The 16,949-nt window shown below is 60.4% G+C and overlaps 1 protein-coding gene across 5 annotated transcripts in view; it reads right to left on the bottom strand.

Annotated features, from left to right (window-relative positions):
- Positions 1 to 16,949, bottom strand: part of TRPM2 (transient receptor potential cation channel subfamily M member 2) — a 54,185-nt gene that overhangs the window by 33,803 nt on the left and 3,433 nt on the right. For 4 of the 5 annotated variants that reach the window (XM_039245483.1, XM_039245486.1, XM_039245485.1 and 1 more), the window contains exons 2-9: positions 15,557 to 15,826; positions 14,765 to 14,853; positions 6,909 to 7,077; positions 6,253 to 6,433; positions 4,585 to 4,751; positions 3,185 to 3,365; positions 2,093 to 2,154; positions 1,052 to 1,252 (exon numbers count right to left, since the gene is read on the bottom strand). In XM_039245483.1, the coding sequence (XP_039101414.1) occupies positions 1,052 to 1,252; positions 2,093 to 2,154; positions 3,185 to 3,365; positions 4,585 to 4,751; positions 6,253 to 6,433; positions 6,909 to 7,077; positions 14,765 to 14,853; positions 15,557 to 15,721 (1,215 nt within the window). In that variant the 5' untranslated portion in view covers positions 15,722 to 15,826. The remainder of the gene's footprint in view (positions 1 to 1,051; positions 1,253 to 2,092; positions 2,155 to 3,184; positions 3,366 to 4,584; positions 4,752 to 6,252; positions 6,434 to 6,908; positions 7,078 to 14,764; positions 14,854 to 15,556; positions 15,827 to 16,949) is intronic. The other variant, XM_039245484.1, reaches the window with a different exon arrangement.

Below are 16,949 nucleotides of genomic sequence, written 5' to 3' on the forward strand. Positions count from 1 at the left end.
AAGGAGGGGGAGGGGGGAAGGAGGGGGAGGGAGGAAGGAAAGGAGGGAGGGGGAGAGGAGGGAGGAAGGAGGGAGGAGGGAGGGAGGAGGGGGATGGGAAGGAAGAAAGAAGGAAGGAGGGAGGGGGGATAATGAAGGAAAAGGCTGAATGCACTGTGTAAACAGTTTGATTTGGATCCTGGGCCAGAAGGAGGACATTAGCAGATCAGTGTGCAGTGCAAACCGCGTGCACTCAGCCCCCGGCGCCGAGCCAGAGCGGCCTCTGCTCCGACCCTGCTGCAGCTGCGACCCTGTGGGGCGTGAGCCTCAGGACAGGCTGGGGAGCGGTTGGCTAGAAACTGTCTACTCTCTGCAACCATTCTACGCACCTAAAATTAGCCCAGAACAAGACGAGGGGGCACCAGCCGGGCACCCGGTGCAGGGCGGAGCCGGCCTCACGTGGACGTGCCCGAGCGTTAGCTGCAGGGTCCCGTCCTCAGGCTCCCAGCTTCCACTCAGCATAGCCAGCCTCCTCCCGGGGATCGGGTCCCCCACACGCCCTGGAGGCCGGGGCTGGGGTCCCCTGGAATGCTCACCGAACCTGCGAATCCGCGGGAGGGGCTCACGCCGGCTGGCGGCCCAGCTGAGGGGCGCACAGGAGCCGCGCTCACGGTCCCCGGCCCCCTGCCTGATCCGCCCTGGTGGCCTGGGGCTGGCCAGGCTTGGAGGCTGTGCCACACCCCGCCTCCAGCGCCCCTGCTGCCTGAATCCGGCTCTCGGCCCCTCGGCCCCTGCGCCGCCCCCCACCCAGCAGGCTCCTCGCACAGAACAAGTGTGCCGCTGGCCCCCCGTCCTGCCCCAGGCCAGGCCTGCAGTCCGGGGACGAGAGGCTCAAGACACGCCCTCCCTGGGCAGGCTCTGCGCTGCCTCAGCTGGGGGCCCCTGCCTGCCCGGCTCAGGGCCCCCCGCGCTCCAAAGATCACGTGCACGCCCGCTCCGGGCCCGTGGGGTCTCTGTGTCCAGGCCCCGGTCCCATGCCCAGGCCAAGGGCGTCTGGGAGCCGGCTGCTCACCTTCTTGGTCCACTCCACGACCCTGCCCTCGGTGAGGGTCTCAAACATCTCCTGGAAGAACACACTCAGGCTCTGCTGGATCCGGGAGATGGTGATCTCAGAAATGGGCAGGCTGGCCACCTGCGCAATGACGTCAGCCACGCGGCCCGAGCCCTCCACCACCACGCAGGGGGTGCCGTTGGTGATGGCGTTGTAGATGGTCTGAAACACAGGGGCCCAGTGTAAGCCCCAGCGCCCACCCCGCTCGGGCCCCTGAACCGCAACATCTCGGCGTCGGGCTAACGGGACTGAGAAATGAAGTGAAACCACTGAGCTCGGCAGCGTCCAACACTGGAGGGAAACGCGATAATCCCGGCACGCGGGCGTCCACCTGCCAGAGCAGCTGCTTCAGGCCGACTGCTCAGGTGGACCGCGGCCACCGGCGCGGAAATACGTTTCAGCCCACTGAGCCGTGGCCTTGGGAGCCGACTGTGCAGAGGACCCTGTGTGGGGAGGGGCGGGGACCAGACGCGCTCCCGCCCCCGGGGCCCGCCTGCGATCCCTAAGCACAAACGGGCATTTCCTCCAGTCCCGTAAATGCAGCGTCCTTGCCCTGGCCCCACATCTGAGGCTGTAATATCATCACGTGTGGTTGCAGCGGAAATAAAGCCGGTCCTCATTCCTTCGGCAAGGGGAAGCACAGAGTGGTGGGTCCTGAGTAAGGTCCGCGCGGCGTGTTAACACCACCGAGGAACCCGCTTCACATCCAGCGGCTGGTCCCCTGGAGCTGCCTGAGGGCCGGCCCCTTGAGAACCTGCGGAGTGGCCGCCCCGGGGTCCTGGAAGCAGGCGCCACGTGCTGCCGTCCCCCTGGGGCCCCTCCTACCGCTCAGCCACCCAGGCCCCCCCCTCCCCGCAGCAGGTACCTCCTGGAAGCCACCTTCCCGCCACAAGGCCACCACCCTTTCTCCTCACCCCTCCCTTGCCGTTCACGGGGCTTCGGGCCAGAGCCCCCTGCAGCAGGGCTGGACCCCAGAGCCCGGCCCCGCAGGCCAGCACTCACGTGCAGCGTGCCGGGTCCCCCCTCCAGCACCACACAGACGATGGGGATCTTGATGGCCACGCCTAGGACGAAGCACGAACCCCGAATTAGGGAACGGGGGACCCAGACCCTCCACCTCCCGCCAGCCCCAGAACCACCCGCTGGAGACCGGCCGTTGGTACTAAGCGGCTTTCAAAGGCTGACGCGCTGCGGTCAGCGGATGATCTGCCTGCTCTATGGGCTGAGGGCAAATTCCAGCCCCGAGATGGTTCGCCCGCCTCGTCCCTCCGTTCCCTTTCTGGGCGTGCAGGGGAGGGGAGGGCTGTCTGCCTCAGAGGCTGCCCCGACCAGCCTGCTCTCCTCTGCGCCCTTTTTATGGCGCTTCAAATCGGCATATGCCGCGGGGACACACCAAGCCGGTGGGCGTGAGGCCCCACGCACGTGGCCGGGGGCACCGCGTGGGCACCTCCGTCCTCTGTGCCGTCGTGCAGTCCCCGCCCTGAACCTCCCGCCCATCCGGGCAGCCAGGGACCTGTGAAGACTTCAGAAATCTCTGCCCCCCTGGGTGGTCCTGGTGTCTCTGGCCCCCACCTAGGCTCTCACATGGGCCCCGGTCACGTGGTCCACGGCCAGCAGCGTGGGCCTCACCTGAGCACAGAGAAAGGCGAGTTCTCCCCCCCACCCCCCGCCTGCCATCAGGGGCCCGAATGCCGGGGACTCCGGCGCTCAAACGCCGCTGCTCAAAGGCACCCATCCGACCTGGCACAGAGCTAGGACCCGCTGCTATTCGGGGTCCCTTCTCCCCCTCAGATCCTGTGCGTTTGCCCTTCTGGTGTCCCAGAACCCATCCTGTCTCACCCACGAGGGAAGACGCGTCAGGGCCCAGCTCTGCACGTTCCTATTTCCGGACTGAGCCCTCGTTTGTGGCATAGAGTGGCTACTGGTGGTCTATGCCCTGAGAAACAGCAGAAAAGGGGGGGGCTCCCTCCACTGGTGAAACGGGGTGAGAGAAGGTGGCCGAGCGCCCTGCCTGTTGAAGGTCCTGGTCACGGCCAGCTGTGCCCCAGGATCCCTGAGCAGCCGGCCTCTCCCTCAAAAGCAGGCTCCGCTCACCTCCTCTTTCCTTTGTCTGCTCGGAGATGAACTTCTCCAGCCTCGTCCTCAGGGGAATCTCGACCCCGTAGCGGCCGTGGGTCCCGTCGTCCACAAGGATGAAGTGGGAGTGGTTATTATCCAGGCAGGTCAGGTGCCCTTGGCCTTCCTCATCCATGACGTACTCGGCAGGAAAGCCGCCCTGGGGACGCCCAGAGATTGTCAGACACAGACAGACGGGAAGTTCTGCATCCTGAGTGCCAGAAATGGGGGGTCTAGTATGACCCCCAAAGATACAAAGTCCTCATTCCCAGAGCCTGTGAACGGTCCCTTACTTGGATAAAGGGCCCCTGCAGATTCGATTAAGGTAAGGATGGTGACATGGGGAAGATTTACCCAGAAGTGGGTCCTAAGTGTCACCGCAGCGTCCTAACGAGGGGGGAGGTGGAGGGAGATTTGACCACAAGAGAGGAGAGCCCAGGGACCGTGAAGGCAGAGATCAGAGCAATGCGGCCACAGCCAGGGAAAGCCAGCGGCCACCGGAAGGCAAGGACCGGCTCCCCCCACCGGCCTCTGGAGGAAGCAGGGCTCTGCCACACGCGGACCCGGAGCTCTGGCCTCTGAAGGGGACAGAACACATTTCTGCTGCTGTAAGCTATGAGGTGTGCGATCATCTGTCACAGTGGCTGCAGGACATTGGAACAGATTTGGGTGTCCGCAAGTGGAGCGTTGCCAAAACAAACTCGTACAAATGTGGAGGTGGCCTTGGAACTGGGCAACGGTGGGGGCTGGAAGGCGTGGGGGACGTGGGGGACATCGTCCAGGTGGCCTTGAACAGACTGCGGTAGGAATACAGGTGTCAACGCCACCGCAGGTGACACCAGACGGGAGTGGGGGCGGCAGAGCCAGCTGTGACCGTCTTAGACAGGGCACGTGCCACGTGCCACGTGCTGGTGTCGGCAGAGCGTCCGTAGCTCTGGACACCGGGGAGCTGCCGCCGAAGGCCCAGAAGGAAACGGGGACTGACCGTGGCATCATATGGGGACGAGGGGTGCCTGGGTGGCCCAGTGATGACTGCCAGGAGCCAGGGCGCCTGTAAGTGCCCGGCTCACGGGCTTCAGAGGTCAGGCTTTGGGATCAGAACCCAACGCTCACCGGCCGAGCTGAGGCGGCCACCCCCCTGCCTCTGCTCAGTCCAGTTTCTGTGTTTCTAAGACCCGTGGCGGCTGCTCTGTGGACCCATGCTGGAACCGTAGGGAGTCAGCCACGTCAGCTGCTCGCCCTGGTCTCAGGGCCTGTGGTGCCACTGGGCGCCAGCCCCGGTCTCCGACACCGCTGCCCAGGCTCCTCCCTCCGGGCTGCGTCTACCCTGGTGTCCAGGCGGCACCTACCCATCGCCCCCGTGACACCGCCAAGCTCACCGAGGGGTGGATCAGGTCCTCACGGTTGTGCACGGTGCCCCACGTGGCCACCCCGACGGTGACGACTTCTCCTTCGTTGTGGCTGCTGCTCAGGGTGAAGTCCCGCACGGCCTCGCCCACCTGCTTCATGACCCCCGTGTGGGAGCCGCCGGTGATGATCCAGGCCCCTGGGGGCGGGAGCAGAGCTGTGTACCCTCCAGGCACAAGCCTGACGCCCCCCGGGGCCTGTGTGCTTCTGACGCTCCCTGCCCTTCACCCGCGGGGCCCTGCTGGGGCGGGGGGTGGCGGCTCCCTAACCTGTGTCAGGTCTGTCTCAGGACCAGGAACACGGAGGGAGCCACAGCGCGATTCTGTCTCCACGGCACCACTCTGGGGGCCGAGGTCCCCACCTTGCTCAGGGCCCAGGGCCGGGGACTGGGGGCCCCTCTCCCCTCCTCGCTGCTCCTTCCCTGTCCTGCACTGGGGAACGCGTCCGTCCGGGTTCTTCTACTCCGAGTCATAAGTGTCCCTTCTGCCCCTCAGCTCTCAGGCCTACACGGGCCCCGACAGCGCACATACACACCCTCCCCCCGCCGTGTGGCCTGACCAGGGGACCCGCTCTGGGCATCACGTGCGGGCGAGCACCCTGAACAGCAGGTCCGGGAAGCCCTGACTCAGCACTGTCTCTGCCGCACCTCGTCTGCCACAAGAAGGCAGGTCCCCGTGGGCTCTGCGCCTCCAGCCCGTGTCCTGGACCAGAGGAGACACGGGCTGCACCTACAGCTGCCTCCTCGGACAAGGGGCGAAGTTCACTGTCATTGGGGCTGCCTGTTCCCAGGGCAATGCCGGCCACAGCACACAGCCTGGCGCCTAGAAGCCAGCTGTGCGTGGTGTCGCCGTAAGGAGCCATCTACAACGTGTGGCACCGGCTCTGGGGCTGGGAAGTGGCAGCAAGAACACTATATTGAATCCTAAAAAGATAACTATGAAACGTGGTAAAACTGTCACCTGTGATTACCCGGGGGACAGGTGAGCACCTGCTGGCCTCCCTGCAAAGGTCACCATGTGCCTGGGGACGGTCAGCTACATTTAACCAAACCCCACGGGCTGTGGGGCTCCAGGACCGAGCGTCACTCGGGGCAAAGGCCAAACAGACAGCATGGCCCTCACGTGCTGCTAAAACCAGATGCTCAAGCCAGCGCCCTCTGAGTGGCTGACCTGCCCCGCGTAGCCCCCCGGAGGCCACAGGCAACGCGGCTACTTCCCTGGCGTCACTCTGAGGGAGCCCGGGCTGCCTGCCTGGCGCTCACACAGCCCGGCCCGGCCCTGTGCTGCTCGCTGGAGGTGCAGCCCTGGGGGCACAGGCGCCCGAGTCACGTCGCGACACGTGTAGTCCCGCCTTCCCGGATGTGAACAGATGGATTAGGTAACAGGGGCTTGGTTAATGGAGACGCTCCCCGACGGCCCCACGGTGAGCACAACCCCCTCCAGCCTCCTCCACCCGCTACCCCGCTAACCGGGGCTGCCCGCGGGCGCAGAGCAGGGGTCCCTCCCGGGAGCCGGCTGGAGCCACGTCTGCCCGGGAGCGGCAGCCGCTGTGGGCCGGCGAGTCTCCCGACGGCCGCTCCAGCCCCAGCAGCCGCAGGGCCTCCGGCTCAGCCACCCATGGCTCCAGCCCCCGGGGGCTACCTGTGGTCTGCGCCACCTTGACCAGGCCTCTTCGGAAGACACTCTTCAGCCGGGGCTTCATGTTGAAGTCCTTGGCCCCGCCCGTCACCGAGATGAGGAGGTTGGGGACGTCCAGGCCCCAGTACTGGGTCATGAGGTGGTAGATTACGCTGGGGGGTGTGTCCTGGGAGAGGCGAACGTACTGCAGGAGGTGACAGGGAACAGGGGGGACCCCGTGTCGGTGGGCGGCCCAGCCCAGCCCCAGAGACAGCAGGCCAGCGGCGGGTACCCCGAGAGCACAGCCAGGTGAGTGATCCCGCCCTGGGTCTAGATCCAGCGAGCAAAAGTGGCCGCGCCTAAGCAGGACACAGAGTGAGAGGAAGGGGGAGGGGACAAGGGCCTGGCGGGATGAGAGGCCGCCCGGCCCAGCCCTGCACCCACGACACCCTCCCCCCTGCCTCTCTGCTGTGGGACACACACACTCTGCCCCGTGTCGATCAAGAACCCGAGGGCACCTGTGGGTCTCCTGGGAGCCTCGTGAAGCCCCTCCCCCCTCCCCCCCAGAGCTGCCAAGACTCAAGGCCTCTCTCCAGAGGCGCCGGGAAGGCCTGGCTGCCTCAGATCACGGAAGGCTGACACGAGTCCACAGTGAGGGCGACGGAGGGACGGAGACCAACCTTTCCCACCTTCTGGCCCAGGCCCGTGAAAACAATGTCCCCAAAGGCGTCCGTTGGCATCTCCTGCACATGCTTTTTTGGGTCCCACTCCTTGCCCTGCAAAGTGTGGGGCCTGGTGGCCTCCTCCAAGTGCTGCTGGCGCGTGTAGCCGCACTCACACACCACCTTCCTGCAAAGACCCCACGGTCACCAGAGGGACCCGCTGGGCGTGTCAACAGGGGCCCAGAGAGTCAGGACCCCACCCCCCAGCCATGAGGAGGCGCTCCCAGTGGGGAGCCCAGCATTCCCCCCACCCTCCCCGCCAAGCGTCAGCTTGGGCTCAGAGGGGCTGGGACTTCCATCGCCATGTGGCAGAGATGAGGCAGTGCCCCTCCCCTCCAGACACTTCACAGGGAACCCGCCAAATCACGGGACGCAGAGTCTCATAACATAACACCTCAAACATCAAGGTTTCAAACTGAAAATACTATTGCACCAGGAACCAGGAAAATCTCCACTGGAATGAGAAGACGGCAGCCACCGACACCAAGGTGACACCATTGTCAGAATCATCTGGAGAGGGCGTTAAGGCAGCTGCCATAAAACTACAGTACCAAGGAATCATGACGCACGTGGGAAGAGGGAGAATATGTAAAGTCTCAGTGAAGAAACAAAAGACATACCAAATGGAGATTTAAAAACTAAAAAAAAAATGCACTAACCAAAATTTTTTAAAAACTCAGTGGATGAACTCAGCCACAGAATGAAGGTGGCAGAGGAAAGAATCCATGAACTTGAAAACAGAGCTTAGAAATGAACCGCTATGAACGCCAGAGAGAAAACACACCTAATAATCAAGGAAGTGCAGAGCCTCGGAGGCCAGCAGAGCTAGGACGGAAGATAGAGCAGGCATGTCAGAGTCCCCGAGGGAAAGAGGGGGCTGGAAATGCATGTAAAGAAATTGTGGCCAGTCACGATGAGCACTGAGTTATGTACGGAAGTGTCTACACTGCACACCTGAAACCAATATAATGCTGTATGCTAATTATGCTGGAATTAAGATTAAAAACATAATTAAAAAATTATGACCCGATGAGAGCTTTCCTAGGAATTCGAGATTGGGTTATCAGTTAAAAATCAATCAACATAGTTTATCCTATTAGCAGCATAGGGGAGAAAAGCTGTCTGATCATTTGCTTGGATGCATAAAGTGTTTTTATGAAATTCAACACCCATTTGCAATAACAACTCAGCAAAGCACGAACAGACGGGAATTTCCTCAGCCTGGTCCAAAATGCATCTGTGAAAATCCTACTGCTAACATCATACTCAGGGATGAAAGATTGACCCCTTCATCGCTAAGACTGGGCACAAGACAATGGTGACCACCCTCAGCCCTGCTATGCAGCACGGCACTAGAGGTCTAGCTAATGGAGTGGTGGAAAGGAGAGGAGAGGAAAGGGTACAGGGGAAAGAGAAGGGGAGGGGAGAGGAGGGGAGAGAGGGGAGGGGAGGAAGGGGAGGGAGGGGCAGGGCAGGGCAAGGCACATATATAGAAAAAGAAGTAAAATTACCTTTATTCACAGGTGACATAATTATGTGTGTAGAAAATCCTAAGGAATCTACAAAAAGCTGTAAGGCTGACAATAACTCTAGCAAGTTTGTAGGGTACAAAATCAATAGAAATAAATCAATTTTATGTCTATATAGAAGTAACAAACAATTAGGACAATTAGAAAATGAAATCAGGGGCGCTTGGGTGGCTCAGTCAGTTAAGCGTCCAGCTTCAGCTCAGGTCGTGATCTCACAGATTGTGAGGGTTTTTTTAAATTTTTTTTAATGTTTTATTATTTATTTCTAGGAGAGAGAGAGAGAGACAGCGTGAGCAGGGGAGGGTCAGAGAGAGAGGGAGTCACAGACTCTGAAACAGGCTCCAGGCTCCGAGCCGGCAGTCAGCACAGAGCCCGACGCGGGGCTCGAACCCACGAACCGCAAGATCATGACCTGAGCGAAAGTCGGATGCTCAACCGACTAAGCCACCCAGGCGCCCCTCACAGATCGTGAGTTTAAGCCACAGTTGGCTGACAGTTCAGAGCCTGGAGCTGCTTCAGATTCTGTGTCTCCCTCTCTCTCTGCCCCTCCCCCACTCGTGCTCTGTCTCTCACAAATGAATAAACATTTAAAAAATTTTAAAGAAAGTGAAATCAAAACAAAACTACCTATAATAGCAAAAGAAATAAAAAATGGCTAAAATTTCCTGCATTTCGAAAGAAGACATAAATTCTACAGATCCAAGGATTGGACGGAACAACAAACAAGGGAGAGCCAAAGAGATGTGTCCCAGGGCACGTAAAGTCAAACTTCTGCCAACTAGAGACAAAGACAAAATCCTGGAAGCGGTAAGACAGAAATGACACTTTGCTTATTGGGGGAAGTAACTCACATAACAAACAACTCATCAGAAATCAGAAAAAGTACAGGCAGGGGGTGCGTGGAGGGCTCATTCGGTTGAATGTCTGACTCTTGGTTTAAGCTCAGGTCATGATCTCATGGTTCATGGGTTCGAGCCCTGAGCTGGGCTCCACACTGGCAGTGAGAACCTGCCTGGGATTCTCGGTCTCCCTCTCTCTCTCAGCCCTTCCCCTACTCATGCTTCATTCACTCTCGTTCTCTCTCTCTCTCAAAATAAACAAATTAACTTAAAAAAAATTTTTTAAAGAAGTACAAGGAAGAAGTGGCACAACAGTTTTCAAAAAGCCCCAGCCCAGAATCCTACACTCAGCAAACACATGATTCACACGTGGAAGGGAAGTCAGACGTTCTCGGATGAAGGAAAATGAAAGGAATCTGTCACCGGCAGGGCTACCCTATGAGGATGGATAAAAGATATTCTCTAAAAAGAAACAAAGTGATAGAAGGTGGAAAGGTTGAATATCAGAAAGGAAGAAGGAACAACAGAACGAGCAAATGGGACTCTAAAAAAATGCTCAAGTCACCCAAAAGGCAGGAAAAGAAAACCTTAAAAGAGAAAAATGAAATGGCAGACTTAAGTCCTAACACATCAAAAATCACACTAAATATAATGTTCTAAATACACCAATTTTAAAAAACACAGATTTGGCAGAGTGGCTGAAAAAAGTAAGACCCCGTTATTTATTGTCTACAAAACTCTTGCTTCCAGTGACAGAGGCAAACTGACAGTGACCTTGGCAGTAAAGGGGCGGACTTCGGACACACACAACACCCCCAGTGGACCTCGAAGGCATTGCGCTGGGTGAGGAAGTGAATCGTTGGGATTCCTTACGTGATGTTCTCAAAGTGGCAACATTCCAGGGATGAAGAACAGACTGGCGGCTCCCGGAGCTGGGGGGGGGGGGGGGGGCAGAGGGCGGAGGCGGGACCAGGCTTGGAACTCGGGAGCTGTCCGTGGTATCCGCCAGCTCTGCAGCTTCCTCGAATCTATGATTATTCCCGAGTAAAAAGGGGGAAAGCGCCACGCGGTGCAGGCGCACAGCAGCAGACACAGGCCTGCTCTGCGGCCCTGGCTGCACCTGGGCGGGGCTTCGGGAGAACCCCGCCTCCAGGACTCCCCGCTTTGTGCCCCAGTCTCGCCACAGCAGCGCCTCCTTTCAGCTGCAACCTCCCCTCTTGTTTCCTTCATGCTCCAGGGGCTGAGGCCTTTTCATCCCTTTACCGCTATTCCCTGGGGTTCGGGACAGAGAGGAGATAAATGTGTACTCTCCACCTCGTTCAATTGGAAATTACGAATTTTTAAGTTCTGACATCTCATTAGTATCAAGTGACCTGAAAGACGAGATACAGATGAGACAAAGCAAGCAGTCCGGGGCCAGGTGAGCCTGGGGCCAGGTGGCACAGGGGAAGGCGCTGGCCGCGCCCTCGGACGCTCTGGCTCTCCGTTTCCCCTCCGTTACCTGGGAGAACGGTACATCCTCTGACCCGGCCCCCCGCCCCCCCACAAAATGCCTTGAAGGTCTAAGAGGTTTTAACGTATAAAATTAGCACCAAGCCAAACAACTAAGCACTCAGAGCACCGGGATGGGCTTAGACACCCACGGCCTGCCCTGCACCCAGGGGCTCCTGGGCTCCCTCCAGGGCTGTCCCTCCTTCTCGTAGTGGCCCCAGGGGCCTCCCAGTGCTCTGAGCACAAGGCCTCACCCATGGAGAGCTCAGAGCATGCCCTCTGACCTCCTCCATCGACCCCTCAGGGAGACTCAAGGCGTTTTCAGACCTGCAGCGATCTATACGATCTACACGTCATGTATTGTGTGACGGCCTCAACTTACGGCCAAAGGCAGGGAGGTCAAAGGTCCCCAGGATGAGGATCCAGCTCTTGCATCTTGGCCCAGTGCTGCCCCAGGCTCTCTGTCAAGTCTTCAATGGCTGAAGGCGGGTCACCTCCTTACCTCGCCTCTGAGCCATCCCCTCTGCTGAGACTAGATTTTAAATCTACTTCGCTTCGCAAACTGACACAAGGCAGGAAAGCACACCGAATCCACTTGCCCAGAAATTCAATAATCAGAATTTCTTCCGAGCTCCTGGCCCAGACGGGCAGACACGGGGACGTCGGCACAGCCCCGGGGGGGACTGGGCCCTGGGGGCGCGCTCCCTCCATCTGGGCCCCTCTGTGTGGCCTGGAGAGGCGACTTGGTCCTATGAATCATGCCTCATCCTGGAGAAAGCTTCCGAGGCACCCACTTGGATCTCCGTGAAGCTCCCAGGGAGGAGAGAGGGCCGGTGCGCCAAGGTCACCAGTAGCTGGGACAGCATGGAGAAAGGCCTGGGGTGGCGGTGGCAGGCAGGGAAATGAGTCGAATCTGGGCAGAACTGAGAAGGACCTTCCGGACGTGGGACTGATTAAATCAGGGGTGCGGGAGACGGGGGGGTCAGGTCCGGGAGGGGGTGGGGGAGACCCCACCACATTTGATGGAAATACGTTAGGTGTATAAATTAATCTGTTCCAAAGCTCCGTTCACGACGGGGAGGACCTCCCCCCGGTCCTCACTCCGCTCTCACGAGGCGACATGCTGTCTCCACCCGCTGGAGGGACCCCTTCGATTAGTGAGATGAGGAGGACCCTACCCAGGGCCCAACCTCCGCAGGCCTGGGGCCGCTCTCTCTGCAGGGGCTGCTCGCTAGGCCGGCCCTGCGAAGGGACTTCCTGAGCGGTCCACATTCCCCAGCCCGGTCTGTGCAGAGGACACGATTTGTGCTCCACACCTGCTTTCCCCCGGGATCTGGAATTCGGGGGTGCTAGGCAGAGGTGCCCACGTCACCAGCCCACGGAACTAACCTCGGGCGCAGAGTCCCTAACGGCTTGGCAGGACAAGCCCAGCACGCGGCTTGCTGCATTCTTCCCTGCTGGCGTGGCCCGGGGGCAGGAGCCAGGGGACAGAGGTCACAAGCTCGCACGTGGGGTCTCCGACCTGCCTGTGTGTTTTCCCTGCTGAGCTGCTGCGTGTCCCCGTGCTGTGACCGCTGTCTAGAGGTCTTAGCAAATCACTGAACACACAGGGCAGCCTCAAGGACCCCCAGAAACAAGTCTACACTGCCCACCTCTGACTCGAATCAGAACTCCATTCTCCCGGGGATCTGCCTGCGTTTGTGTTCCTTGTGGCCCCACATGGGAAGCACAAGGGGACCGGTGAGCAGCAGGCTGCGGGCACACTGCCCACCTCCATGCCTGTCCTGGGTGCCAGGCAGCCACCAGGACCCCGGCCGCTCCGCACACGCTGCTCTTGCCACGTGTGGCCCCAACTCTTTGAGCAGGAAACTAGGAGACAATAAGACCGCCCTCTTCTTCAGTGAAACGGCTCCAGGAAGCAGTCTGTGGGCCACTGGTGCCTCCAGGCAGAGACCCCGGAACCGGCCGCCTCCAGGGCATCCAACATGCCTGGTGAGCGCCCAGGGAGCGGACGGCCAGACGTCTCCACTCAGCTGCCCCTCGCCCTCCCTGTGTTTCTGGACGGCCCCGGAGTGGGGCCCTGCCCCGGGCTCTCAGGAGCCTGCTTCCCCTCTCAGCTCTAAACCCGACCCCAGCGTCTGTTCATTTACAGTTTCTGAAACATGATTTAGGAAACTCCTTTAAGTCAAAAGACACGGCTAATCAGGAAACTGGCACTTCCTTCATTCTAACTGCTGTGAGCCATCACTGGGTCCCGTGTTCCCCGATTCTCAGTGCAACATCTGAGTGACCAAGCCAGCTCCCCATAGCAGCCCCTTGCATCAAACCTGATGCCGGAACCAAACGCATCCTGAGCACTATTTCTTCAAAGCGGGAAAGAGGCACTGAAGGAGTGGGAAGCCCCGTTTCAGCCTCAGATCCCAGCTGCGTCCCGCAGCCCGTGCTGGCCCCTGCCAGCATCCTCCACCGGGTCATAACTCAGAGGAAAGAAGAGGTCCGGAGTTTGATGGTGGCACCTCCGGGCCCCCCAGGCTGGAGGCCAGAATGGCGCTGAAGCCATGAGTCCTGGACGCGGCATCTGGGTAGCACTCATTCCCTCGGAGGCTACATTAATAAGCCCATTGTAAAATAACAAAAACTGGGAACCTCGATGCCACGTGCTCTCTGTACATCGTCAGAGTGAGCGGTGTGGCTCGGAAACTCGGATAACACACCGAGGCCATCGGGGCTCACCAGCCATGATGCCATTGGCTGGAACATGCCGGCAGCCTTCTCTGGCTCAAGGCTGCTCCCGGGATGGAGAGATGAGGGCTGTTGTCTGAATCTGAGCCAGGCTGGAGGCGTGAACCCCAACCTCTCAGTGAGGACACCGGGGAATATCACAGGATCCCGGGAACGGCATCCTCCGTCATGGTCCCTCCTGCCTGATCCACGTCCCAATCTCCCTACCTTCCCCACGCAGGCTCCTCCTCCCACATCATTTGACACGTGGGGGCTATGTGTTCACTGTGGGAAGTGGAAGAGTGACTGTGCCACCAGGAAGCCACGAAATCTCCATGCGTGATGGACTGGTAACAAGACAAGTATGTGGAGGCTGGTGGAAGGAGAGTTACCTCTCCGTGCAGTCAGGGAGGACTGCACAGCAGAGGCGACATCTGCAACAAGAGTCCACTAGGTGACAGGGAAGGCGTAGAGGAAAGAGTGTGGTTGGTCTGTGGCACAGCACGACTCGGGTGTGGCTGGGGGGAAGCGCTAACACAATCTATGCTCTGTGCATCCTCAAGGAACTCCAAGGACTTGCCACACCTCGCGGGAGGTCCCCCCGAAGCTTCCTGCAGCTCCCCCAGCTCCCAGGTGGCCCCGCTGGAGAGCCAGCGGCCCGGGAGTGAAATGTCCAGCCGCGTGGAGGTGTAGTGGCTGCTGCTGCCTGTGGAAGTGGTCTTGGTGGCCACAGCAGAGCCACAGGCCCCACAGGTGTGGGGAGGGGGCTGGGGTGAGGCGGGCCTGTCTGGATTTGGCACCTTCCTTGGTGTGGGCCCCGGGCTGAGGATTTTCCCTGAGTCCCCGGAGAGTCCCCGAGCCCTGTGACACTCTCCACTCCAGAGGGAAATGAACATTCTAGAGGCGTGCAATGTGGTGCCCAAACAACAGAGTTCAAGTCCAAGTGCCACCGCAGAGCCATCCCGTTATAACCCTGGACCAGTCACCTAAGCTCTCTGCACCTCATCTGCAGGCTGGATGAGGCGAAGCGGCTCATTCACAGCAAGCCCGAGGGGCATGTGGAGCTACGGCAAGTGACCGAGGCCACGCAGACACAGGACTGGGCCCACCAAGGCCACACAGACACACAGACACACAGACACACACACACACACACACCCTGACTGAGCCCACAGAGGCCCCACCTCCACCTGTGGGAATGGGGGAGGGGGGGCCACACTGACAGCCCACCTACCCGGCGTCAGACAGCTTGGCGCTCTCCACGAAGTACATGCACTCCTTCTTCTTGATATTTTCAGGGATCCACGAACTGAGATTTTCTTGCTGAGGATAAAAAGTGCACTTTGAGGTCCCTAGGCAGTCACGTCAAAGCCGTTCAGGACAGCAAACCCCACGCCACCCGTGGACATGTCTGGGCTCACTGTCCAGCTTCACAGGACCTTCCCTGGAGGCCTGAGGGGGGCCTGGCCCAGGCTCCCAGGTGTGGGAGGAACAGCCCTGTGGGATCACTTCCTCTTTTGCCCTGTTTGAGTAGCACAGCACTCTACAGTTTGTCAGCGCTGCCTTCCTCGGGACGAAAGCCATGCGGCGGGTGAGGGTCTCGGCACCCACCTCGTCCTGGGGAGCTGGCAGCCAGCACCCTCCTGCCCACCTGACCAGGGGCCGTGCCCTTCAACACAGTCTTGTTGTGGGCCTCTGGGACATCGGTGGTGCTCAGGGCCCTCCCGGTGACATCGGGGACATGAAGTCAACCCACAGTGGTGTCAGGGGTAATGGCTTCCAGTGAGTCTGCCCAGAGCAGGACTGTAGTGCTTACCTAGCGCCACCCAACCAGAGAACAGGAAGGGGGCGTGCGGCCCAGGGAGGGGGCAGACCTGGCCACTGACTGTTCTCTCCAGGTCCCCCTTCCCAGCTCAGCCGAGCCTCAGCCCAGGCAAGAAACACACCCCTCCCTGGGTGGTCACCGTGCCCCACCAGGGCCTGGGGGACCCAGCCGAGGGGGCCCCACTGGCCACTGGAAACCCACCTTCTCACTGCTGCTGAAGAGGTTCTGCGGCCTCCTGACCTTGCACAGGCTGCTGTTGCTGCGCCGGAGACTGGGGACCGTGCCCAGGTCAGCGGCCCGCCTGGGTGGCACCCCAAAGCCCTCCTCCTGCTTGGAGCCGGCTTTCCTTGGGTCTGGGGGCTCCATCGTGAGGGCCGCCTCCACTCCAGCTGCCGCTGCCTCCTCCCTCCCCCAGGACAGCCTTTACTCCAGCTCGCGAGGCTGAAGGTTCTAGAAACCCACCATGGAGGGCTGCAGGAATAGAGCAGAGACGCAAGTGAGGCAGGTGTCCCGAGAGCACGGGGCATGGGCTTCCCAGTGGGGGGCTTGTCTGTTGTTGGTCTGCACCTGTCCCCAGCCGCCCCAGCCCCGTCTCCCAGCAGGGCCCCTGGGCCGTCAGGAAGCATGTGCACACCCCCAGGGCCCCAGATGCCCGGTTGTCATGGTGGTGACCTCAAGTCACCATGAAGGGCCAGAGAAGGCGCCCCACCCCCACCCGTGGGGCTGCCCTCCCAGCCGAGGCTCAGAGTGGGAGGGCCATAGGGGGCAGCACGATTCCAGAGGGGGACCCACAGCTGCCCTGCACCCCTCCCATCTCGGGCCCTGCTGCAGCTGGCCGCCTGTGGCCGGGGCTGGTGTCACCTGTGTGATGCCATCACTGCTGGTTTGAAGAGTGTGCAGGCCTGGGGGGCTCGGCCACCTCCACCCAGATTTTAACAGATGGCACCACCCAGAGCCCTAGGCACCTGACCTGGGGAGAGGGACACTGCCAGGGCCATGCCCAGTGAAGCCATGGAACAGCGGGGGTGATGCCAAACCAGTAAAGCCACTGGCACACGTCTCCAGCCCAGGAGGCCTGCAGGGTGGCTGTGCCCAGAAAAGCCACCGAGCAGGGCCAGCAGGCCGGGGGCCCTAGGTTTAGGTTTGCTGGGGGCCCGTCACCCCTTCCTTCTTTCCGGCTGCTCCCCTCGGGAGCGGGAGGGCCTGCCCTGTGTCCCCACCATCGCCTGCGGGACGGGCTCACAGCCGGCGAGGGATCTGGGGGCTCCCCCAGCGCTGACTCAGAAGAGACCCAGATCGGACTTTGGAGTCGATGCTGGAATGAGTTAAAACTCGGGCTGTTGGGATGGAGTGAATATTTCTCATGCGAGAAGGACATGAATCTGGGGGCCCGGAGCGGACTGTTAGGGTCCCCGTGTGCTCCCCTGAAGCACCTCCCCCCAGAGGTGACGGTGGTCCGAGGCGGGGCCTTTGGGAGGTGACCGGGCCTGGACGACTGGGGTCCGTGCCTTATGAAGGCAGCCCCAGGGGGCTCCCTCGCCCCTTTCCCATGGCGAGGACAGAAGTCTGCAACCCCCCGTGCTGCCGCCCTGAC

Source organism: Hyaena hyaena, unplaced genomic scaffold (genome assembly GCF_003009895.1).
Source record: "Hyaena hyaena isolate Hyena2069 unplaced genomic scaffold, ASM300989v1 scaffold_254, whole genome shotgun sequence".
NCBI lineage: Eukaryota > Metazoa > Chordata > Mammalia > Carnivora > Hyaenidae > Hyaena > Hyaena hyaena.